This window comes from Bidens hawaiensis, unplaced genomic scaffold (assembly GCF_021521415.1).
Source record: "Bidens hawaiensis isolate Kalapana, Puna unplaced genomic scaffold, B.hawaiensis_p1.1 tig00029329_1, whole genome shotgun sequence".
NCBI lineage: Eukaryota > Viridiplantae > Streptophyta > Magnoliopsida > Asterales > Asteraceae > Bidens > Bidens hawaiensis.
In genome coordinates this window covers 175,020-200,187 of record NW_027494850.1, presented here as the reverse complement: position 1 = coordinate 200,187, position 25,168 = coordinate 175,020, and the positions used below count along the sequence as shown (strand labels likewise).

The following is a 25,168-nucleotide window of genomic DNA, read 5'->3' as shown; positions in this document are numbered from 1 at the left end:
TATATATACAACATATTTAACACATATACTACATATATATAATTTTCTGTTATAAATATTGGCATTAGCTAATTAATAAACTATCAAAATTTAACATTAACTAACAAGATTTAATGTTATAAGACATTAATATGTTAAGTGTTTTTGTTTTCTTATCATAAGTTGCATAACTAACACAATATACCAGCATTACATAACTAATGCCTCTAACACATCGATCGGTCGAGTATCATCTAACTAACCTACTTTTAACAATATACATTCTGAAACTGAACATGTTTAAAAACAAATAGTTAACATATACCATAAATATCTATGTTGATTTTCTAAAGGTATTAGAAAGAGACAGAATAACATCTTTACAATCAACTTTAATTAACGACTTGCCGTTAAATCCAGGAATCTAAACTAAAAACAATGGATGCATGGCTACATCAATCTAATCAAAGATCCATCCATTTTTTATTTTTATTTATTTGCCAAAAAGTACATAATAATAATACTACATCATCCACTCACTTAAATATCACATCATCACTAGTTCAACTCCTCTATAAATAGCTCAACTCTCACACAAACAAAAACCACTAACCAAAATAACAACAAAAAATATATTAGACCAAAAACATGACACCATCAGTCCCGGTTCAAGTGACATCAAGCGGCGGTGGTGGCAGTGGAAGCAGGTGGTGTCCGACACCGGAGCAAGTGATGTTGTTAGAGGGAATGTATAGAAGTGGTTTGAAAACACCAACTGCTACTCAGATACAACAAATCACATCAAGGTTATCAATTTACGGCAAAATTCAAGGCAAAAATGTCTTCTATTGGTTTCAAAATCATAAAGCTCGTGACCGTCAAAAACTTCGAAAGAAATTAATGGCTTTGTATCAGCAACATCACCTTTATCCTACTCATGATCATCCATTTCTTCCTCTTCATCCGGTATATATTAATTTATTCAACTTCTGATTTTGTTACAAATTATTTTTTTTTCAAAATGGCTTAGTTTGTAAATTATCAGGTTAATTACACCAATATATATACTTTTATTATTTGTTTTTTTTCTTCTTACATAACTAGTTACTATGGTACTTATCACAATTCTTCTTTCATTTTTGTGCATTACACATAAAACTTTCATTCTTTCAATTTTTGTAAGGTGGCTACATGAATTTCAGGGTTTCTTGATTATATATATTTTTGTAAGGTGGCTAAACAAGTATAAACTTTTGTAAGGTGGCTAAATTTTGTAAGATGTGTGTGTGTGTGTGTGTCTGTAAATAAGTATAAAACTTATCAGGATTTTTTAGTGTTTCTTGATTTCAAAGTTTAATTGGTTCACTTTCTTGTTTCTTATATATTATATTTTTGGTGCCAAGGGAAATATTATATACTTCTTATCTTTATATATAAAGTTGTAATCTTTAAAAAAGAATTGAAGGAATTAATATGATTGCATAAGAATGAAAACAAAGAAATCATTAAGCTTTATTATTAATCCATGTTAATAAAATTAAAGAAAATTCCTTGGTAAATTATTGTTAAAAAAGCTCAATGCTTTAAGTTTTAATCATATCTATCAACAACTGTAATAGATTGTTTAATATGAAACACCTGTTTATGATCATCTAAAGACTACAATAAAAATGTTCTTATTAAACTTTCCTTGATAATTTTATGTAACATGTGAATAGGTTGGAGTTGGAGAAGATGTATCAAAATGCCAACCAATAATCAACAACTGGAATGTGGATCATCATCAGACCTGCAAACTCATGTGTGATTGCCCACTCATGACAATGATGCTGATGGATCATCATGGTACAATTCCAAATACTACCACAAGCAGCAGGGTACCACCCAAAACCCTACAACTATTTCCATTCAACACCACACATCTCAATGAAGATGTCCAGTCCAAGTCAACACCCTCCAAACCCTAATATGCATTTGACTTACAATTCTTGATTTTATATTAAAATATGAAAATCAATTAGGGTAAGCTAGCTAGGGTAAGCTAGTTAGGGCTAGGGTTTTAAAAATAAGTTGTGGGTTTCTGTTATGTCACTAGACCTTTGCATAGCATATGGCAGTACTAGTACTATATATAAACAAAGATGAAAGATCTGAATTGCCTAAAAGCTAGCATTCAGTATGTTTTATAGATGAAATTGAAGTGTCTCTTTCATAATCTTGGAGTATGCACAAAACTTCATTGTTTGGTTATGATGGTGTCTGTGTGTAAATTGTTGATATTAGACACAATGTATAAATAAGACAATGTGGAGAGTTGTGGTACCTAGCTAGCTCTATGGTTGGTGGTAAAGTTTCAGATGGTCATCAGTACTTTATGATTTGTGTAGACATGTCCTGATAAAGTCAGCATTAATTTGCTTGTCTTACAAGACTGTCAGCAACAGCAAAGTAAAGTCAATAGTATCGGACACAAATGCAAAATCCACCCCACTACAATCCATTCATAACAACAAACAAGCATACAACTTCTAATCTTTAATACAGAGCATAAATGTGTTTAACAATAAACATATATATGCATATATATAAAGATTAGTTATAACTTATAAGAATGAGGCTCAAGTCTTTTAGATTATATTAAGAAAATTGTGTTGTAAGTGAGCCGCGGTATTAATCTTTTCAAAATTATCAAAGAACAACGGATTAAGGAATAAAAACTTGAAGTGAATAGAAATTGACCACACCAACGATTAACGACTATATTGAATTGAGGTGGAACTATATTATGAAAGAGAAATGAAGTTATGATCGTCGCAATCTATCTCTAAGTTTCTCTCCTCAACTGTAAATTTATTGTAATGTAAGGTAAAATGCTTATCGATTTCTATTCAATATATGATTACAATATATAGAGATAAATAGGCCCGTGGACTCAATACTAACCTCTAACCGCTCCTACCATGAAATAATATAATACAAGTATTTGTTGATTTGAACCAAATGAGACCATAAGAACAAGAAAGAAAAGAAAGAACTTCACATAAATTAATATCAATTAATAGAATATTACCACAACACTTTGAGTTTAAGAACGGGGGAACATTATAGAATAGTAACTAACACGTGCTGACGTGCATGTTCAATTCCATCAATTGAAATTGAAGATTGTGTACTTAATGGAAACATGAGATGAGTTATAAGTGTCACGAAATAACATGATAATGACTAATGGAAAGAGGAAAATATAATTTATAATTTTAGAGTTCATTGGAATTGACTTTTGAATTGAAGGTATAAAACGTTCGGTTGAACCATACAGAAGAATTCAACCCAAAATAATAGTCTAATGAGTGAAGGAACTCATTTGTCTTATAAACCTTACATCAGTTGCTTATATAACCGATGTGAGACAAGTCTTATACATTGCAATGATTTCAGTTCGTACGTAACACAACTCATCATTTTTTCTGAGTTGTATACGAATTCAACAAAGAAACTAAAATATCCCAATTTCCCATTGGCCATCGCCCTCGTCACCTCATAATCACCACCACTACCACGTTTGTTGCTCTGATTCAAAACTTGTAACAAGCATGATCAAGTGGAAGAAATTTTACAACATGATAATACGTATTAAGCCTAAACAACACATTTGTTTTTTTTTCCTTTCATGAATCTTGCTTTGAAGCAATGAAAACATTTGACAACAAGGAGAACCACAACATTTCAAGTATATTCTTCTAATGTACAAACTCATCTTCTTTTAGTCAAAACTTGTAATTAAACTATTTAAATCACCACGCTACCCAAATTGATAGTTAAAACGTCAACCAAACCATACTTAATCATAACCGACCAACCACATAACAATTCAATCTCCGCTCCGTAATTTTTCATCACTCTAGTTTCCGTTCTGATGGTGTTTAGGATTGTTTTTTAAAATGCTTTTTGCTTTTTGGAGAGGCAAAATGTTCAAAATGACCCTCCAAAAGCACCTAAATATTAGCAAAAAACATTTTAAAGAAGCAATCCCAAACATGTTTTTAATCAACAACCATGAACATAAATAGACCTAAAATAAGTTGAACCAAAATGACAACATTTACAAAATAGAAGTACCTTACATGACACAACTGAGTTTCCATCACCAACTCAACTGAATCAACTCAGTCTCCTCTTCCAACACCACCAAAACTCACCATCTACAAAACTTACACCTTTCTCTATCACTAACCCTAAAATATCCCACCTTTTTAATCTTTTCAATTAAAGCCCACAATCCAACGGCCCATATTATTATTAACCCACCCACATCTCCATCTTCATCATCTTTCTTCTTCACTCATCTCTTATCACCTCACCAATTCCAATACCAATTCAATTCACCAACATTCAAGATCCCCTTTTTAGGGTTTTCAAAACCCTCAAACCTCTTGCAAAATCGACATCAATTAACCAAAATTAACACTCTAGTCTTCGATTCTCATCATGTATTAGCCAATTTCAGGTAATCAATCGGTCCAATTTCAATACCCTAATTTGAATCAAACCCTAATTTGAAAAAAAGAGTAATTCTTGGTTTAATGTTATAAATTTGTAATCTTTATTTAGGGGTTTTTGATGGTGATTGAAAAGATTGCTAGATTAGAGTCTGTAGATAGTATGTCAAGTGAAGAAGATGAAATTAAGAGAAAAGGTGTTGAATTTAATCAATATGAAGATGATTGTGATTCGGGTGCGGGTTCCGATGAGTTTGATTTACTTGAGCTCGGTGAAACCGGTGAGGAGTTTTGTCAAATCGGGGATCAAACGTGTAGCGTTCCGTTTGAGTTATATGATCTTCCCGGGTTAGAAGATATTCTTTCCATGGATGTTTGGAACAATGTTTTAACCGAATCCGAACGGTTGAATCTTACGAAGTATCTCCCGGATATGGACCAAGAACATTTCATGAGAACCGTGAAAGATCTTTTTACGGGTTCTAATTTTCACTTTGGTGTTCCGATTAACAAACTTTTTAATATGATGAAAGGAGGGTTATGTGAACCGAGAGTGTCGCTTTACCGACAAGGGCTCGTGTCCTTTCAAAAGCATTTGCATTATCATGTTATTAGAAAGCATCAAAACACGATGGTCAGTAATCTGGTTCAGACCCGTGACGCTTGGTCAAAGTGCAGAGGGTACAGCATTGATGAAAAGATTCGTGTTTTGAATATTTTGAAAAGTCAAAAGAGCTTAATGAATGAAAAAACGCATGAATTTGAAACCGAATCTGAAGAAGAATCTGCAGACGGGTTATGGAATAACAAGAAGATTGCGGGTATGGGTTCGGGTCGGGGTCAGTATCTTGAAGTAAAGCACGGGTCTTTGGGTTCATCATCGTTTCTTGAAGAAAAGTCAATGTATGATGTGACTGTACATCCAGATGCTAATTTGAATGATAAATTTGGGAAGAAGTATAAGGGTTTTAGTGGTGAAGAATTTCAAGAAACGTTTATGGGTAGAAATAGGGTTGTAAATCAGTTATCGGATATTAAAGTGTTGACTGCAAAACCGTCTAGCTCAAAATTTGGTTATAATTATGGGAAGAAAGGCAAACGGGCGGAGTATAATCAGTATGACAATCAACAGGATATGTTTTGGAATCAATCATTAGGGGAGTCTGTTGATCTATACGGGTATGTTGGTTTAAATGTTAAGTTGTCCATCGCATTTACTTAAGGTCATTTTTGTTATTGTATTTATTATTTTCATAAATAGTTAAAATTGCACGAACACTGAATTATGATTTTGATTATTCAAAATAGCTACGCCCTGCTTGCGGTGCGCGCATATAATGTATATATGTGTGAACCCTCGGGTGGGCAAAAGTAAAAGTGCACTAATTTTGACTTTATTTTACTAATCTCGTGAAAATAACGTTAAAAGTGGCGGAAGGTTAATCAGGCATCATGTGGTGGCGTTGATAGCCGAAAGACAAGGGCACATGCACCAATCAGCCGGTGTCCCTGATGATTGAGTGCTATGTGCCTTATGTCCAAGGCTTGATGCAAAACTACTATCGAGCCGGGGGTCTCACCGGAAGCAGCCTCTCTATCCCTATGGGATAGAGGTAAGACTGTCTACATCTTACCCTCCTCAGACCCTACCATGAGCATTGCTATTGGTGGGATATACTGAGTACGATGATGATGATGATGATGATGATGATGATGATGATGATGATTCAAAATAGCAATCGGCTTTAAAACATACATCCAAAACACTGTATTAAAGGTTATGATTTTTGGCAGGTGTGTGCACGAAACCGAAATAACTGAAACGTAACCGGAATAACCAAACTGAAATAACCGAACCCAATAAAAAACTGATGGTTTTGTTTTATGTTTTTTCAAAAACCAATTATCTTGTTCGATTTTGGTTTCGCTATCTAGCAAAAACTGAACTGCACCAAATTGAACCAAAAAAACGAAAACCCAATTTTATGTAATTGATAAGCACCAATTTATAGTGTTGCCCAAAAATGTTAGGTCCAAATGTGTAATAATCAATCATTCATTAATTAACAAAAAATTGGGCCCAAAGTTTCAGGCCCAAGTTCATTATTTTAGGCCATATTTGGACCGAAATTTTCAAGCCAAAATGGTGAAACCCAAAAACTGAATTTTTAAATTGAGCCCAAAACCGACCCAATTTGACCAAGTTGGGTTTGAGCTCCAAACTGACCAGTGCAAACTACTAATTTTTGGCATATGAACCACAGGATGGGAATGAAAAAGGGTAAAATGGTCAATACACAAAATGGAGGACGAGTTGTGACAGCTGCTGATGGAATGAAAATGTTAGCAAAAGGCGAAGAAACAGAATCAGATTCATCTGAACAATTTGGTGAAGATGACGATAATAACCCTCTAATGAGAAGCAAATGGGCTTACCCGAGTGGTGTGAAATCCGGGCCACAATTCAAAAAACCAAAACTTGGTGGCAATAACAATAATAGAACATTTAAAGATCTTGATCGGTCGTTACAAAATTCAAGAAAGAAGGGTAAAACGCACGGTAACAATCTTTTTAACGAGCCGAATGGGGATGGATATATTGAAGGCATGTTTTCAAGAAAACCGTACGGGAAGAAGAGAAAAGGAGAATTCGAAAATGACTATTCTACCCTTCCGTTTATGCACATTAACGAGTATGCCACTGATGAATCCGTAAGGCCCGCCAAAAGAGGTCAAATGATTGACGTGTATGGTCAAGATCATTCGGGGTCCAAGAAACGAAAAGTAAAGGATGAATTGATGTACATGGATGATCGCTATCAAGAAGGTCAAAGTCAACTCACTTTCGGGAAAAGGAAATGGGTCGAGGATATTTCTTTCGAGAATGTGATTCCCGAGCCAGCGGTAATTGATATAACCAAAGAAGATGCAGATTTCGAAAATTTTGAAAATAAACCGCAGAAGAAACCGTTTATCTTAATTACTCCTACTGTCCACACGGGATTTTCGTTCTCGATTATACACCTTTTATCAGCCGTAAGAATGGCAATGGTAACTTTACTTCCAGAAGATAATATAAATGATGAGGCAAAACCGGAAGTTGAAAACCCAACCGTCCCATCTTTGACCGTTAAGGATATAGTCAACCGGGTCCAGTCAAACCCGGGCGACCCGTGCATTCTCGAAACCCAAGTACCGCTTCAAGAGTTAGTAAGAGGGGTTTTAAAGATATTCGCTTCAAAAACCGCACCTTTAGGAGCAAAAGGATGGAAAGCGCTTGTTTCGTATAATAAGCCCGCTAAAACTTGGTTATGGGTAGGGCCCGTTTCTCAAGTTTCACCCGATCATGAGCTTGTCGAAGAAGTAACGTCTCCAGACACATGGAAACTTCCACACAAGATGTTGGTCAAACTAGTTGACTCGTTTGCTAACTGGCTAAAAAGCGCTGAAGAACCATTGCAACAAATCGGAAGTCTGCCCCCTCCGCCTTTGACTTTAATGCAAGCCAACTTAGACGAAAAAGAACGGTTCCGAGATTTACGGGCTCAAAAAAGTCTCAACACGATAAACCCGAGTTCGGATGAAGTTCGCGATTATTTCCGTAAGGAAGAAGTTCTACGGTATTTACTACCAGACCGGGCTTTTGCGTACACTGCAGTCGACGGTAAAAAGTCAACGGTGGCCCCGTCAAAAAAGGGTGCGGGAAAACCGACATCGAAAGCCCGTGACCATTTCATGTTGAAACGTGACCGACCACCTCACGTGACCATTCTCTGTTTGGTTCGGGACGCGGCTGCACGGTTACCAGGAAGCATCGGGACACGCGCCGATGTTTGCACATTAATTCGTGATTCACAATACATAGTAGAAGATGTTTCGGATGCGCAAGTGAACCAAGTGATTAGTGGTGCATTGGACCGTTTGCATTATGAGCAGGACCCGTGTGTGCAGTTTGACGGTGAACGGAAACTATGGGTTTATTTGCATCGCGAGAAAGAAGAAGAGGATTTCGATGATGACGGGACTTCGTCTACTAAGAAATGGAAACGCGGCCAGAAGAAAGAAGTGGCTGAACCGTCTGATGTCAATAATGATGGGACCGGGGAGCCAACGGGTTTTGATTTGAGTGTCGACCCATCAGGTGTTAATAATGATGGGACCGGGGAGCCAACAGGGTTTGATTTGAGTATCGAACCGTCGGGAGGTGTTAATAATGATGGGACGGAGAAGCCAACGGGGTTTGATTTGAGTATCGAATCGTCAGGTGTTAACAATGATAATTTTGAGGATGGGAGAGGGGATGATGATGAAGATGTTGAGATTTGTGTTTCTTGATGAGTTTTGGTTTAAGGTAATGGATGTTTTGGTTTAGTAATAATGATTTTATTGATGGTTGGTTGGTTGGTTAATTAATGTTTGTTTTGGTGTTTTTGTAAGTAATAATAAAAGAAATGCACAGAAAGGAATGAATTTTTGATGTACTAGTTGGGGATAGTTAATATGTCACTAAACGAGCCAGAGCTCATGCTCGGCTCGTTTTGAATTATGAGAGCTTGAGCACGAGCTACTCGTGGCTCGTGATACTTTTCTCAAACTCAAGCTTAACTCATCTTTAGTTTATTCTTTGAAGGTATACACATTTTTAATTATTAGATATATCTTGATAAAACCTTTAACAAAGCCTAAACTCGGCTCGAGCTTTTATGCAATACCTTACACAAGCCAAGACGTAGCTCCAGTCAGCTGTGTATTGTGAGATTAATACATAGAAGTTCAAAGGAGTAAAACTTAAAAATACACAAGGCTCGAACTTGGGCTTCATATTACGGGAATCGTCCATATTTTTCTCGGTCTTGATAGCAACAAGCGGAAGACGAGAATCACAAGATGCTTAATCTGCAGCTTTGATAAAGATATTGAATTCCCAAAAATGTTTTATGAGCTCCTCAAGTAATGGTGTTTGTAATTCTTCAATAGATGTAAAATTCAGTAAATAAATTTCCCCCCTTAACTCTATAGCCATATAGTCCCAATATATGAATGAGACTGTTTTATTTTCCAAAATTGAGATATGATGCTATATTTAACCGGTTAATAAAAAGGATCGTGTTTGGCTTGACTTGCTTAATTAAACCAGTCGACTTGCCGAGTTGTTCAACTAAAGAGGCTAACCACCTAACTCATTTAATACAAATTTTGAACTTTTACAATCTATCAACCCGATTAACACATTTACAGACCTAATTACTACGCGTTTAGATAAATGCATAACAAATCATGTCTTACATAATTTAAAGAGTGCGGATTAGGATTGTTCTTTTACACAAAAATATATATACATACATACATATGGGTGATGTTCGGGTATTGTATTATCCATTCATTCATCTTCTTCATTTTACTTTTTAAAAGGCCACTTAAAACAAATTCACAAACCAAACACAATAATATAAAAATTATCAAATATGAATAAAGGGATCTCTATAAAAAATTATCAAATATGAATATGAATAAAAGGATAAAAAAAAAAAAAACATAATTTAGAATTCTGTTCCATCAAAAACATTCCCTGAACTAAACTTTCTATAAAATCGCTTATAAAAACATGTGTTTTCTTCTCATCTTTAGAGTTTTCTTGAAATGTGAACGTTTTAACAAACTTTTAAAAGGAAATGATACTAGTCGCTGCGAACCTCCATGCTTTCTTCTAACTCTCCCTGCATACAAACTTTTCAAGTAAGTAAACTTGTTGTTGGCCTTATTTGGTAATAAAAGTTTTTTTTGGGACCGTCAGTGGTGAAATGTTGTGACGAAAATCAGCATAAAATTTTTTTTGGGTGCGATGTAGGCATAAGTGATGTCAGAATGCAACCAACAGTCTATGGACTTTTTCCCATCAATAATTACTTAAAAGTAAAGTGATGCACGCGCCATATCATGTATAGAATAGATTTGTGTTGTGTATAGAATTATGGATGTATTACTATTCATGTATAGAGTTAACACCCTGCATCTCATGGTCACTTTCACTAATTTGTCTATAAAATAATATAAAAGAAATATAATTTTAGAAAAAGCCAGCTTTATGAACTTGATTTATAAAATATAAATTAGGTTTTAATGATATAATTACACAGTTTATATGAGATTGAAATAATAATTTAATTACCTGATGAAGACTCCTGTGCAGACAAATGACTCATACGACTATCATCTTTGACCTCCACGTTGACTTCCATCGACACATCTTCTGATGGCTCATGAACAATTGATGAAGCCTGCTGTGCAGACAAATTATTCATATGACTATCATCTTTGACCTCTGCGTTGACTTCTATCGACACATCTTCTGATGGCTCATGAACAACTGAGTAAGACTGCTGTGCAGACAAATTATTCATATGACTATCATCTTGGACCTCTACGTTGACTTCCATCGACACATCTTCAGACGGCTCATGAACAATTGATGAAGACTGTGGTGCAGACAAATTATTCGTATGACAATCATCTTTGACCTCTGTGTTGACTTCCATTGACAAGTCTTCCAAAGGCTCATGAACAACTGAACTACAACCGTTGATTTGCAACTCATCATGAGGTCTCAAATTGGCTAATACACTAGACGGTGCAGTTGAAACGTTTTCCCTTATAACACTTGTGTTTTCTTCTAGAACCTTTTCATTTGAAGAGACACAAGAAGAGACAAAACATGACGTAACAGGTGTAGCCGTAACATCATCTTTTGTATTGCTTATGTGTTCTTCTAAAACCTCTTCCGGTAAACATGCTTCTTTTGTATCACTCATGTGTTCTTCTGAACCTTTTCAGGTAAGTATGCTTCTTTTGTATCACTCGTGTGTTCTTCTAGAACCTTTTTAGGTAAACATGCATCAGAGGAAGGGAACATCTTATCTAGAAGAAAGCAAACTTTTTTTAGAAGCTTAAACTTTATTAATTACTTTTAATTTTTTTATAGTTGTTGTAGCTAGGGGTGTTCATAAACCGTTGAAACCGACACCACACTGTCCAAACCGAACCAACTCGACCGGTTTGAGATTCAAACGGTTCAGTCCGATTTGGAACTTGGAACCAGCCTTATAACCTTTGTTATTTATAGTTTTGTTTTCATATTTGGAATATTATTTTTATGTATTATGTTTTATAATCACAAACCATCTTTATTATTTCTAAATGTTTACATACAAACTAATGATTTTGAAAAAGAACAAAAAACAAAAAATTTCGTTCAGACCACCAAACTGGTAACTGAATAACCCACCTAACACGGTCTATTTAATTTGTCAAAACCAGTCAAACAGGACCCTGAATAAGAGAATAAATGAGTCAAGACGCTCATGACGTACTCGAGATCGGCTCGCTAAAAGCTAAAATCAAACTGAGTTTAAGCGAGCCCGGGCTCGAGCCCAAAAATGAGCTTGTTCAATAAACGAACTCGAGCTGGCTTGCGAGCCTAGACAAGCCTATTAGCATTATTTACTAATATTTATATAATAATTATTAGATATAAAAAAATAATTAAATCATTTATAAAAGATTATACTAAATATATATACAAAAAATTATTATAAATGTATATAAACTAATTAACATATAATAAATAATAAACATACTGAGCTCGAGCACGAAAAACTACTCACAAGCCGAGCTTGAGCTTTAGAAATAGAGAGCTTGAAACAAGCCTATTAGCATTATTTACTAATATTTATATAATAATTATTAGATATAAAAAAATAATTAAATCATTTATAAAAGATTATACTAAATATATATACAAAAAATTATTATAAATGTATATAAACTAATTAACATATAATAAATAATAAACATACTGAGCTCGAGCACGAAAAACTACTCACAAGCCGAGCTTGAGCTTTAGAAATAGAGAGCTTGAAACAAGCCAAGCTCAAGCTCGTGCTCAAGCTCTAGTAAGTTAAACGAGCCGCGCTTAAGCCTAGTCGAGCTTGGATTTGACTCGGCTCATTTACACTCTTAGCTGTAAACACCCCTAGTTGCAGGCTTGTACCAAATGAAAGCAACTATATATGTATTATGTAGCTTCCACTGTTATGAAAGCAACTATTTTGTGCATGTTTATTGGAAGAAATAAGAATGAAATTTTGTATGTCCAATTATTTAAGCATTAAGAAATCAGGGTATGAATTTGTAATACTATTCCTCCTACTTTGCTAATACCTGCTTCACTTAACGCCGGCATTGGTTGAAACATAGAGGCATTGGGAGACAATTTGTTGGCTTCCTCACCCTGAATAGAAGAACAATTATCCTCAAATGAGACCAAAACAACTGGATTTGGAACACCATTACACATACTTTCACTTTCTTTTTCAACAATAGCAATTTCTTCATGCATGTCTTCATGCCCTTTTCTTTCTTCTTCAACAATAACAATTTCTTCATGTATATCCTCACGAACTTTTAATGACAGATTTTGCTGCTCGGGTTCATCTATAATCATAGAACAAGTTTCATCCGCTTCCACACTCGCCAAAGTTTCAAGATTTTCATTTTTTGATGAGATATCACAATTCCCAACTTTTAATAACCTATCTTTCTCATGAGAATCATGCAAATTAGAATCTAGTTTTGTTTCGGTTACCATATCAGTAATTTGCAACCCATGCGATGGCAATTCATTAATAACTGAAACAAAGTCAATTGCTTTGTTGACCGTTTTCGGTTCTTTATTCGAATCCGCAAATGATTTTGCCATGTCATCTAGTTGTAAATCGCCTTCGCCACTGGAAATCGGGTCCCACTTAAGCCAGTCATCAAAACCATCATCGTTTGATGAGATTAATTCAGCCTTGATGGCTTCTTTGTGGAACTTCTTCTTCCTTAAAGAATTCTCTAGTAATGTTCTGCAGGATGTGTATTTTAAACATGAATTGATATTAATTGTGCTAGCAAATTCCACATTTCAAATTGTCTTTTGTCGGTGTTCATAATATGATAATCATACCTACATGTTTTTGAAACGGATACTTTCGCACCCTCCATTGAGAAACCAAGTAAACATGCTAGATTTGCAACATCATATGGTCCTCTAAATTCAGTTACAGAAGCAGCAGCGCTTGAAAATATTATATTTTTCCCTCTTGTCCAATCCACCAAAAGCTGCAAATAGCATTTCGTGAGTTATATAATGTATTTATATGTCTGTGTGTATAACAAGCTATGAAGATAGCTAATGCTTGTATCAAGTGTAATGCAACAAGACTGCATTTACTTTATGTTGATCAAATTATCATTTTGTTATGTGAGTGATTACAATGACAAGATTAAGAACATGCACAGTTAAAGACTGTTTTCATAAACCAAAAAAGTTTGATTCATATTCAGGTTCAATCAAACTCTGCAAGTTTTCATTTCATTTAAGCTATGTTCTTACAAAATCACATCAAACTACACTCAAAAACAGAAAACATAACATGCTACACACTTATACCTTAGCATTGGATATCATCTGTCTTCTCAATTGAGCATCCAGAAGACCTGAGTATGTAATTTCAAAACATACTCCTCTCTGCATACTATTAAGTATATGAATATTAACCCACAGATCTATAAACATGTTCAAAAATAGAAAGCAGTGTTGTAAAAATCGCGATTAGTCACCAAATAATCGCTAATTGGTATTGCAACCAATTCGATTTCACCCAATCGGACTAACAAATCAGTAGTTGGTCGAAGCCGGTCTAGATTGGCCCAAATTGTTCAAAAATCGGTCAAATTTCGGTAAAATTGTCAAAACTGGTCAAAAGCTTTAAAGTATTGGAAAATTATACTCATTAGACCAATTCAATTTATAAGTTTGAACAATTATATAAAATTTTGAAAACTTTGCATGTATGTGTGTATAAGTGTGTTTGAAAAAATACATAAACTTCCAATCCGATTAATCGCGATAGTGAGTTCTACAACGCTATCTATAAGATGTATAAAACAATGACCTCAATTGCAGCTTTAATCAGTGGCTGTTTCAACCTAAACCGCGTCTCCGAGAAATCAATGGCAATTATATCAACCTAAACATAAACATACACAACAGCATATCAGCAACATCACCAGTATCATACATTTCTACTTTCTAGGGCTCTAAACAAAACAACACCTCATAATTTTTACAAGCTAGATAGATCAAACAATTCCTTATTAAAAAAGAACCCAACCCAAGTAAAAACAATTAACTAACAAAAAAGTATAATTATTAAATACAATTAATGCAAATAAAAAGATTTTGACCTAAATTCATTATCATTATTTTTAAAGACAGCCTTTTTTATGGCCCAAAATTTTCAAACCCAAATGTCAAAACCGGAAAACCAAAACCGAAACCAAAAAAAGCCGAAAATGAGTTACCCAACAAAAAACTGAAAAGGCTGAGAAACTGAGCGGTTTTTAAAAGTTTTAACCCAAAACTGAACCAAACAAACAAAAAACCAAAACTAAAAAAGCTGAAACAGAACACTTTTAAAAGAACACAAAAAACCGATAATTTCGGTTTTTGGTTTAGTTTCAGCTCAATCAAAACCCAACAATACCCAACTAAAAACAGAAACCGAACGGTTTATATATATAAAAACTCAAAAACCAGCATTCCGGTTTTTATTCAGTTTTAGCCCAAAACCAAACCGACACCAAAAAAGCTCCCAAAACCGAACTGACCCACGCATACCCCCAACAAAACAATACCTCATAACTTTTACAAGCTAAATCAAACACCTCCTGCTTCAACGGCCTAACCGCCACAATATTATAACTTTTCAACACCGGATTCCCACTATTCAAACACGCTCCTTGCGCCGGATTCTCCACAACCACTGTTATCCTAGTATACTGCCGAAACGGCGTCGTACTTGGCACATTAAGAACACGTCGGTGAAAACTGACGGCGTTAGAAATTGACGGAGACACTTTAAGGACGGATTCAAGAGGAAACAAAGCGATTGAACAACGGTCAGCTTCGGACATTACGCCGGTGATGGTGCGGTTGTATGCTACGCCGGAGTAGCCTAGCTCCATGGCTTTGATTGTGAGTTTTAAGCGTGTGGATTTGGCCGTGGTGGAGTTGTGTTTGGTTGATTCTGTGTACGGTATGTTAAGATCGAAAAACGCCATAGTTACAGAAGAAATTAAGCAATTAGGGTTTTATTTTTATTGAAGAAAAGAAGAAGACGAAGAAGAGAAGAGAAGAGAAGAGAATAATAAGGTTTATTAGAGGTTTAAAGTATTGTGTGAGTCCAGTTTTAGTCCCTCTATTTGTTTTTGTTACACTAAGTTCGTTTAATATTTAGTTAACCTTGCGAGTAGGGGTGCTATCGTTAAACCGCTAGCGGGTTTGCCACCTGCGCCAGGTAGAGTGGGCGGGTTCGGTTAAAAGTGAGATTTTTGTGACGAAAGAAGTGGAGAGACGAAGAGCGATTATGTGTGCGCGTGAGTAGGTGGTAACACCGCCACCGGGTTATAGTTGCCAGCGGGTTCCTTCGGTTTTCCGTGAGTTGTCTTCCAGTGGTTGGATCCTTGTCAGCTTCCTTCGGTGACCACACCGAATACCCTTACCATTTAAGACCTATACTTTTCTATATGTTTTTTTTCTCAACTACACTGTCATAGTCGTCTTACTCATAACCTTTTATATTTCTTTTTGTTTCTTGTTTATGACTTTTAAAATACGATTTTATAAAACTCCATGAATATACCGTGTAATATCCATATTTTTATTTATATTTCAATATAATTTCCATTCAAAACATAGTTGTGTGTGATAATATACAAGTCATCTAAACATATACAAACAAGTTATCAAAGTTTATTTAGCTTTTTTTTCTTTAACTCATGGTTACGCGCTTATTTTTATTAACATTTTGACATGAATTTCTTTTGCATGTTAGTACCAATGTAAATGACGTCCAAACTCGCCCCTACACAGTGTAGAACAAATAGTAAGTTCTAAAAACAAAAATAATTAAGTAGATATCAACCATGATGTTTATTTTAGCTTGAGTGATTTTAATTACATCTAACTATACTATTAAAGCAATAAGCTTTAAGTCCATATACCTCCTTCTTATTGGTTGATTTTCATAGTTTCCATTTATATCAATGCCTTCTATAATTTTCAAGTTAATAAAATAAATCAATAATATATTAAATTAAGATTCATCAATGCTATTAAATTATTATCTTTCCTCTTTCCTTTAATTTTTAATTTTTCATTTTGAATACTTAAATAATAATGTAATAATGTAATTTTTTAATATTACATTTAGCTAAAAGTGTAAATTTAGATTAATTAAATAACAATACAAAATATTCTAATTAATGTAATATTTTAAAATCGTAGCTATAGTTCGAATACGAAATATTCCAAATTTCTTTTTGAAAAATTAATTATTTTTTGTTGTTTCATTCACCACCTTTGTTATTTTTTTGTTGATTTCATTCACCACCTATGTTAATTTTATAGATAATATATAATAAAAAATTTAATTAATTATTTGTTATTTCATCAATAGAAGAAATTACGGATTTAATATAGAGATTACGGATAATATATATATATATATATATATATATATAATATAGAGATTGAGATTGAGATATATATAATATAGAGATTGAGATACCGATATAAAATATTATAATTGAGTTAAAATATTATATTATTTAAATTAAATTTGTCAAATTCGTAAGGAAATTAAGGAAATTAGGAAAGGATGACCCATTTTATTAAGGAAAAGTTTAATTACGGATTTGTAAATTTTTAAATTTGATATTACTTCCTTCCTATTTGAATTAAGTTTTACTATAATATATAATAAATAATTTAATTAATTATTTGTTATTTCATCAGCAGAAGAGATTACGGATTTAATATAGAGATAATCTCCAAAATTGATAAATAGTTTAATGAAATATGATAAATAGTTTATAATCTCCAAAATTGTATGTATTTACTCAAAATAATAACATATAATATAAAATATTATATACATAGAGATACCGATATAAAATATTATAATTCTTAAAATATTATATTATTTAAATTAAATTTGTCAAATTCGTAAGGAGATTAAGGAAATTAGGAAAGTATGACCCATTTTATTAAGGAAATGTATAATTACGGATTTCTATATTTTTAAATTTGATATTCCCTCCTTTCCATTTGAATTAATTATTGTCTAAATTATGGTCTAAATGAATGTAAATTTTATTTAATTAACTATCATTAAGATATACGGTAATTATTTAATTGTTTGAATTGATAATTAGTTATATTCATGTAAATATATTAGTTACTTATTTTCCACATTAATTAGTTAATTCCGTATGTTTAAATATAGTATCGATTTAAAGATTAAAGATGTTAATTGAATTATTTTGTATTTATAATATACTTTAACAACATTAAATTTTAGTAATTCAAATTTTGAAAATCCCTTAATCATCATACCTTATTTTTCGTCCATGATTCAAGGTAATTGAATTTCCCTAATTTTATGTTTTTCATTCATTCCCTATATGCATTCCTTCTTTATTCAAATCTCTCAAATTCAATCATTTACTATGAACTATATATAAATACTTCTCTTTCACACAACAATTCTTACACTATCACACCAAATATAGCTTAAAGGATTTTTTTTGTTTCTAAGGTTTATATTTGTTGTTGTTTATATCATTCGTTTTTTTTAGTTTTTTGGTTAAAAGTGTTATTGTACCAATTAATGTTTTGTTTATTTTTAAATTTTCACCACCAGGAAGATGGAGCCAACAAACATCACCGTGTTGAATTAATTGGATGTTCTTAACAGTGACGATATCCTGAAGGTGCGTATTCTGAAACTTTGGCGTCTCAAGGATAATTCAAAGCCCGAAGAAGATTGGTCCATCGATATATATGTAAATTCCTAAATTAAGCTTATTCTTTCACCGTCTCTTATATTCCGGTAATGGTCGATTTTGTTCTATGTTTTTCCGGTAAGGTTCTATTGTTTTCCGATTTTGTTATTTGATTTTCCGGTAAGGTTCTATTGTTTTGTTATATGTTATTCCAGTAATTATATTTCATACTCATTTTGATACTCTTATCATATTATTTCGGTAAGGTTTTATATCAATTACAATTAATTTTGTTTTTCGTTTTTGTTTGTATTTATATTAATAATTATATGATTTCTTTTCTTATAATCTCTTTAGGTTATATAACAAAATCGAAGATTCAATGGAGATCTTCACTATTTCGTTTTTCCGGTAACGCGATTCAAATTTTCCGATTGTAAATTATAACATCAATTTTACATCTTTTCACATGATTCAAATTTTTCATAATTTGTAATTTATTTATTATTTGATATTAATATTAATATTTAATTTTACCATTTCAGGTTATTGTCCCAAACTTGATATGGCTAATTTCATGGATAGAAGATTGTTTGTTAAGATGCCTTTTATTTTTGTTTAATATTGATGTATATTTTTGTTAGTATTCATGTATTTATTTATTTTTCACAATTTATGTAATTCAATTGATTATTATATAATCCGCAAATGAAATTTGCTATAAGTCAAGTTATTGAATTAAATTATTATAAAATAAAATGAATGAAGAATTTTATATAGAATTGTAAAAGATCAAAGATTAGTCTTTCTAAATTTATATGAATAAGTTGATATAATTTTAGAATAATAATTAAATGAAAAACAATGGATGAAGGATTTTTTGCATTTAATGAATTGTTATACATTTTAATAAATGTTAATTAGGTGGAAAATGTATTTAAGGGAATTGCGTATGTGGATCCCAGTGTGTACACTCTTGATGCTATGTGGAAAAATCATTTTGTTTTAATAGTATACTTAGATTATGCATAAATTAAGGATCAGTTAAAAATATTTGTGTATATTTTAAACATTTATTTTTTTTATATAAAGAAACATAGATATTACATTCATTTTGACATAATTAAAATGTTTTAATCTTCTTACCACTATTATATGAACAAATTAAGAACTAAATGGTTTTATTTTAAGCCTTAATTTTGACATAATTAAAAGACTTTATTATAATCTTGCATTAAAATTCTAACAATATTATATAACGATTAACTGGTATTTAAATAAAATTTTAATAAAAATATGAAAACTATTTTGAGGATGGAAAAGTTTTAATACGAGTTTTATTTTTACAATTAATTTTTCCATATTTAAAAGATTCAAAATTTCATTTTACAACTATTATATGCATAATTATGTATAAAGGATTATGTAGTTTTATTTTAAGCAACATTTTTGAAATAATTAAAATATTTTAATTTTATCTTAAATTATTCAAATAACATTAACCTGGAAAGTATTTTAAGATTTAAAAACTTGTAATGGGAGTTTTATTTTAAGCATTCAATTTCACATAATTAAAAGGTTTTAACATTACAACTATTATACGCATAATAATGCATAAATTAAGGAACATGGGGTTTTATTTTAAGCAATAATTTTGACATAATTGACATATTATTATAGTATAATATTGAATTCAAATTCAATTAGAATCATGTAATCATTAATTGGTATTTTAATAGAATTCTAAAAAAGTCTTAATAATATTTTGATATTGGAAAATATTTAATGGCTGATTTTTAACTTCGAATAACATTTTGTAATCATTAATCTGTTATTTAAAATTTCCAACAGTTTTGTGATTCCAATTTTTATGAATAGTTCAAGATTCTAATTTGTTTATGGGATTCATCAAAAGTTTATTAATATTACAAACGTTTATTAATTTTATCTTTGGCCCAATCTAAATTTATTTTTATGTTAATTAACATGTATAAATTTATTTAATTATATAGAAAAAAATATATCTTATATGAAGCTATAAAAAAACATTTTATAATGGTTAAAAAAATAAATAATATAATATTCAAATATATAATCATATTTCTTTACGTTACGAATTTTCTAATTTCCACCCGTGTACTACACGGGTTAGTAACCTAGTAATCACTAAATAAATATCATTCCTAAAACCCAACAAGAATCACACCCTCAACTAGATGTGGGCAAATAAACCGGTTAACAGAACCAACCCGAAACCGCACCAATTTGAAACCGATTATATAGAAACCGATTGAAACCGTCGGTTTAGAACCGGTTTGTAATTTTTTCCATCTAAACCGGTTAACCGAACCGAAACCGATCATAAACCGGTTTTGACTTTTGTTGACTAAACTAAACCGGTTTGTGCACCTCTACCCTCAAGTCCGTCAAACACAAAACACCACAAGAATGAATATATGCGTCTGCTCCACTTATTTAACCTGACAAAGTTAACATCCTATGTATAATAAGCTATGTATTGTGGAATAACGCCACCACCCGATCAACCCCTCCAACGTTTAGGTTGACCTTTTACTCAAACCATATAACACCCCAGCATTAGCCCATCACAATTATCCTTGTAACAAGGATTATTTTGTTAGAATATCAAAACTCGCTAACAAAAATAATAAGAAAGTAAATTCATCATTAACCAACACAATTCTTACATCAAATTACACAACAAAAACCCCAAACCCAGCCCATCTCTACTATCCTAACTCGACCCGACCCGAACCGAACCAAACACACTCCTAATTCTTTTCTTGATAGCAAGACTTGATAACACACACCGCCTAAACCCTTAGACCATGTGTAGTCATAACTCTCCACATCCAGGCATTATGCGCCACGTGGCGCCCGGTCAGAGTTATGATTTTTTACAAAAACAGGCTGTAGTCATAACTCTCCACCCCCAGACATTAAGCACCACGTGACGCCCAGTCACGTTTACACTTTTTTGCACCCACCACCGGATCCAATTATTCCGGCCACCACGAAACTCACCGGATCTAATTATTCCGGCCAACATGAAAACCCACGAAACCCACTTGTACACTTTTTTGTTTGTTTTTTTACAATACAATCGCAAAACTTATGTATATAAAATACTTTTAAACCTCAAATCACAATCACAACACAATCCCACCGTCAATCCCCATCTCAAATCCCTCCGGCGATGAAGCAAATCGGAAGATCGAGAACAGAAAAAACGAAGCCGGAAAAAACCGCCACCGTCAATCCCCACCCAGATCTCAAATCCCTCCGGCGATGAAGCAAATCGGAAAATCGAGAACGGAAAAAACGAAGCCGGAAAAAACCGCCACCGTTAATCTCCGGCGATGGATCCTCAGGCTCACAAACACAAACCGCCATTGTCACGTAATATAACGGATTTCTTTTTTGATTTTTGAGCCATTCTTGCGTTTTGTAGAAAACGCCGGGGAAAACAAAAATTACATAACGCAGGGGGGGGGCGGTGTACCCCCCGCGTTTTCCTCCATAACGTGGGTGGCAAAGCTGCCACTACGGGTGGTCTTAACCCCCAAACCCGTACAAAGTCCTTCCTTGTCTCTTCAACGCGTAAACCACATCCATGGCGGTAACAGTCTTCCTGCGAGCATGCTCGGTATAGGTAACCGCTTCTCTAATCACATTCTCCAAGAATATCTTCAACACCCCACGTGTCTCCTCATATATCAACCCGCTGATATGCTTCACGCCCCCTCTGCGAGCCAGTCTTCGGATTGCAGGCTTTGTGATTCCCTGAATGTTTTCACGGAGTACCTTACGGTGTCTTTTTGCTCCGCCCTTGCCTAACCCTTTGCCTCCTTTACCTCTGCATGACATTGTTGATTGTGGTTGGAACCTGTAAAAAATTGTTTACAATTAAATGAAATTAATAATTGGCTTAAATTCGATAAATTAAACGAACTGATGAACTAGAAAGAAACAATTAACTGAAATTTGATTAATGTAATGAAATTGATGAATTAGGTAGATCGGATGACTAAATGATTGAAATTTGATGAATTAAACAAAACTGAGGAACTGAATGAAATTGATGAGCTGGGTATAGATTGATTGAAGAAATAATCAGCTGAAATTTGATTAATTAAACAAATTTGATGAACTGGGTGAAGGATTAATCTTGAATTATTAGTAAAGTTAAAGGTTTATTTTGTTAAGTTATAATTTAGTTATTTGAATTTTAGTAAGTTTAGGAAAGGTATGTCTTGGTGAGCAAATTTAATAAGTCTATATATAGGGTCTAGATTATTAGTTTTATTTGTGAGAGTAAAGAGAGAGTTAAGAGAAAGTCAAGGAGTCTCATCTCCATGTACTGATAAGTTCGTGAAGTTCGTTTGTTATGTTCATTTGATTATATGAAAAGAGTCGTGGGTTGTCACCCAATATCTCGTGTTCGTTGGTTTGATAAGTTTGTTTGATTCGATTATTTGATCCGTCTGGGCCAACAATTGGTATCAGAGCTTAGGCTCGTTGTTCGTAGAAGTTTGTGGGCTTCCTGTTTGAAGAGTTTGGAAGAATCGTTAAGCAGCAAATTATTGGGTGGTGTACGTTCATACCAAGGGCAACCGATAGCAAGATTAAGCAGGGTGTGGTTTCTTTTTCAACAAAAAAAGTTAATTAAAGTCGGTGCAAATTTGGAATAGTGTCGGTCGGTGTTTTATTATTAAACCGATAGATGCTTGCTTTGCAATTTGAAAAAGAAGTCAAAATTATATAAAGAAACCAACAGAGGTTATTTTCTTTTGTTGTGAGATTCAAAACAACACAGCAAGTTCGAAGAATTAATTAAGAATAAAATTGATTCTAGCAAAGAATTAATTTGTTCATGCTAAGTTAACCGACTTATCAATCAAGTAAAAGAGAACAACAGTTTGTCAGGTTTGGTTATTTATTGGAGATTGGTTTCGAGATTGGGAGTCAATTCCAACTAGAATAGCATAAAAAAGTAAAGATAGGAAAGACGCTATGGTGTTTGGGGGACTTCCAGTATTAACGAAATCGAACTACAAAGCATGGTCGACCACAATGGAGGGGTTTCTGAAAGAATATGGTCTTTGGGAAGTTGTTGAACCTACAGTCGGCATAGTTGTAGATGAAAGGAAGATGTACACAGCATTGGGATTCATATGTCAAGCCCTACCGGAAGACATCTTGGTACAAGTTGGCATGCTCATGAATGCTAAGGAAGCATGGCTTGCTTTGAAGATTCGATTTCTAGGAATTGATTATGTACGAAAAGTAGAAGAACAAAAAGCAGCTCAAGAAGCCGTTAAGAAAGAAAGATTGGATGAAAATGTTGAGAAGGAAATATTAGATGTGATTGTTCAAGAAGAACAAACACGTAAGAAGGAAGTTCATGAAGCTGTTGAGAATGAAGAAGCTTTGCAAGCTGTTTTGAGAAGAGAAGGAAAAGAAAGATTGAATAAAGAAAATGAGAGAATTTCTTCAGAAGAAGAAGAAGAGAATATGGTGAATCTTCAGGTATGTTCTGAGGCAAACAACCATGAAGATGAGAAAACTGTTAAGATAAGTGAGGAAAAACGAAGCAATGAATTTGCTTTTGATCATGATGATGAGAGAAAGGATGTGATACTGAATGAAAGGAATGATGCAGCTAACAAGTCTGCAGATTTTGAAGCGTATGTGAAAGTCAACAATCGAGCATTTGTTGATGAAAAGTCAGAATCGAATGAAAGGTTGAGAAGAATTCTTAGAATGGAAGGCCTAGTAGGGTCTGATAAAGAAGGAATGAATAGCCCATCTGCAAGTTTTGATAAGCAAATAATGAAAAGAAAAGTGAAAAAGAAGAATGTGAAGAATGAAGTGGTATGTGAGATCAATGTGGATGGTTTGAATGATGAGCGTGAAGAACCTGTTAAACAGGTCTGTTACAAACAACTGAAAAGAAAGGGTAAAGATGAACCAGTGATTAAAATTGAAGAGTTGAGAGCGTTATTGGGAATTCAAGACCTTGGTGGTACAACTTCAAGATTAAGAGGGTGAATGAAGGATTAATCTTGAATTATTAGTAAAGTTAAAGGTTTATTTTGTTAAGTTATAATTTAGTTATTTGAATTGTAGTAAGTTTAGGAAAGGTATGTCTTGGTGAGCAAGTTTAATAAGTCTATATATAGGGTCTAGATTATTAGTTTTATTTATGAGAGTAAAGAGAGAGTTGAGAGAGAGTTAAGAGAGAGTCAAGGAGTCTCATCTCCATGTACGTTTGATAAGTTCGTGAAGTTCGTTTGTTATGTTCGTTTGATTATATGAAAAGAGTCGTGGGTTGTCATCCGATATCTCGTGTTCATTGGTTTGTTAAGTTTGCTTGATTCGATTGTTTGATTCATCTGGGCCAACACTGGGTATATTGATTGAAGAAATAATCAGCTGAAATTGCTTATAAAATGGGTACAAAATTGTTTTGAATTTAAATGAAATTGATGAACAGTATTAATTGAAGAAATGATTAATTAAACCGAAATTGGGTTTAAAATATGCACAAAATTGTTTGGAATTAGACGAAATGTGATGAATCAAGTGGAATAATTGAAGGAATTGCTAACCTGAAGCTTTGAAGATCGGAAGATGTTAATGGCAGATAGATTTATGTTTGATGGAAGATTGGGTGTGTATAACTATATATATATAGTGGGGGTAAAATGTGGTGTACGTTTTGTGACCGTACGATTAATAAGAATGGATGGTGGATATGTAGGATTAGTCACGCGGATCGG

General features: G+C 33.3%; 3 protein-coding genes and 1 long non-coding RNA gene across 6 annotated transcripts; 2 read left to right on the top strand and 2 right to left on the bottom strand.

Moving 5' to 3' along the window:
• The first annotated feature begins 346 nt into the window (after positions 1–346).
• LOC143578740 (uncharacterized) lies at positions 347–1,946 on the top strand. The gene is made up of 2 exons (XM_077062223.1): positions 347–945; positions 1,698–1,946. The coding sequence occupies exons 1-2, from the start codon at positions 628–630 to the stop codon at positions 1,944–1,946; spliced, it is 567 nt and encodes a 188-aa protein (XP_076918338.1). The 5' UTR covers positions 347–627.
• Positions 1,947–4,057: 2,111 nt separating this feature from the next.
• Positions 4,058–8,945, top strand: LOC143578733 (uncharacterized). 3 transcript variants are annotated; one of them, XM_077062216.1, is made up of 4 exons: positions 4,058–4,486; positions 4,591–5,657; positions 6,743–8,592; positions 8,653–8,945. In XM_077062216.1, exons 2-4 carry the CDS (start codon positions 4,600–4,602, stop codon positions 8,811–8,813), a joined length of 3,069 nt encoding a protein of 1,022 aa, XP_076918331.1. In that variant the 5' UTR covers positions 4,058–4,486; positions 4,591–4,599; the 3' UTR covers positions 8,814–8,945. The 3 variants fall into 3 exon arrangements, with proteins under 3 accessions (XP_076918331.1, XP_076918332.1, XP_076918330.1); XM_077062217.1 differs by having other exon boundaries at positions 6,743–8,619; positions 8,743–8,944; XM_077062215.1 differs by having other exon boundaries at positions 6,743–8,945.
• A 1,025-nt stretch (positions 8,946–9,970) lies between these two features.
• LOC143578734 (protein GAMETOPHYTE DEFECTIVE 1-like) lies at positions 9,971–15,667 on the bottom strand. The gene is made up of 9 exons (XM_077062218.1): positions 15,216–15,667; positions 14,474–14,548; positions 13,969–14,046; positions 13,483–13,637; positions 12,933–13,381; positions 12,685–12,884; positions 11,761–11,770; positions 10,648–11,295; positions 9,971–10,195 (listed from the first exon to the last, which is right to left on the bottom strand). Exons 1-9 carry the CDS (start codon positions 15,639–15,641, stop codon positions 10,074–10,076), a joined length of 2,163 nt encoding a protein of 720 aa, XP_076918333.1. The 5' UTR covers positions 15,642–15,667; the 3' UTR covers positions 9,971–10,073.
• A 5,494-nt stretch (positions 15,668–21,161) lies between these two features.
• On the bottom strand, positions 21,162–25,035 carry LOC143578743 (uncharacterized). Its single transcript, XR_013143326.1, has 3 exons — positions 24,998–25,035; positions 21,934–22,272; positions 21,162–21,199 (listed from the first exon to the last, which is right to left on the bottom strand). It is a non-coding gene; the product is annotated as an uncharacterized LOC143578743 (long non-coding RNA).
• Positions 25,036–25,168: the final 133 nt, after the last annotated feature.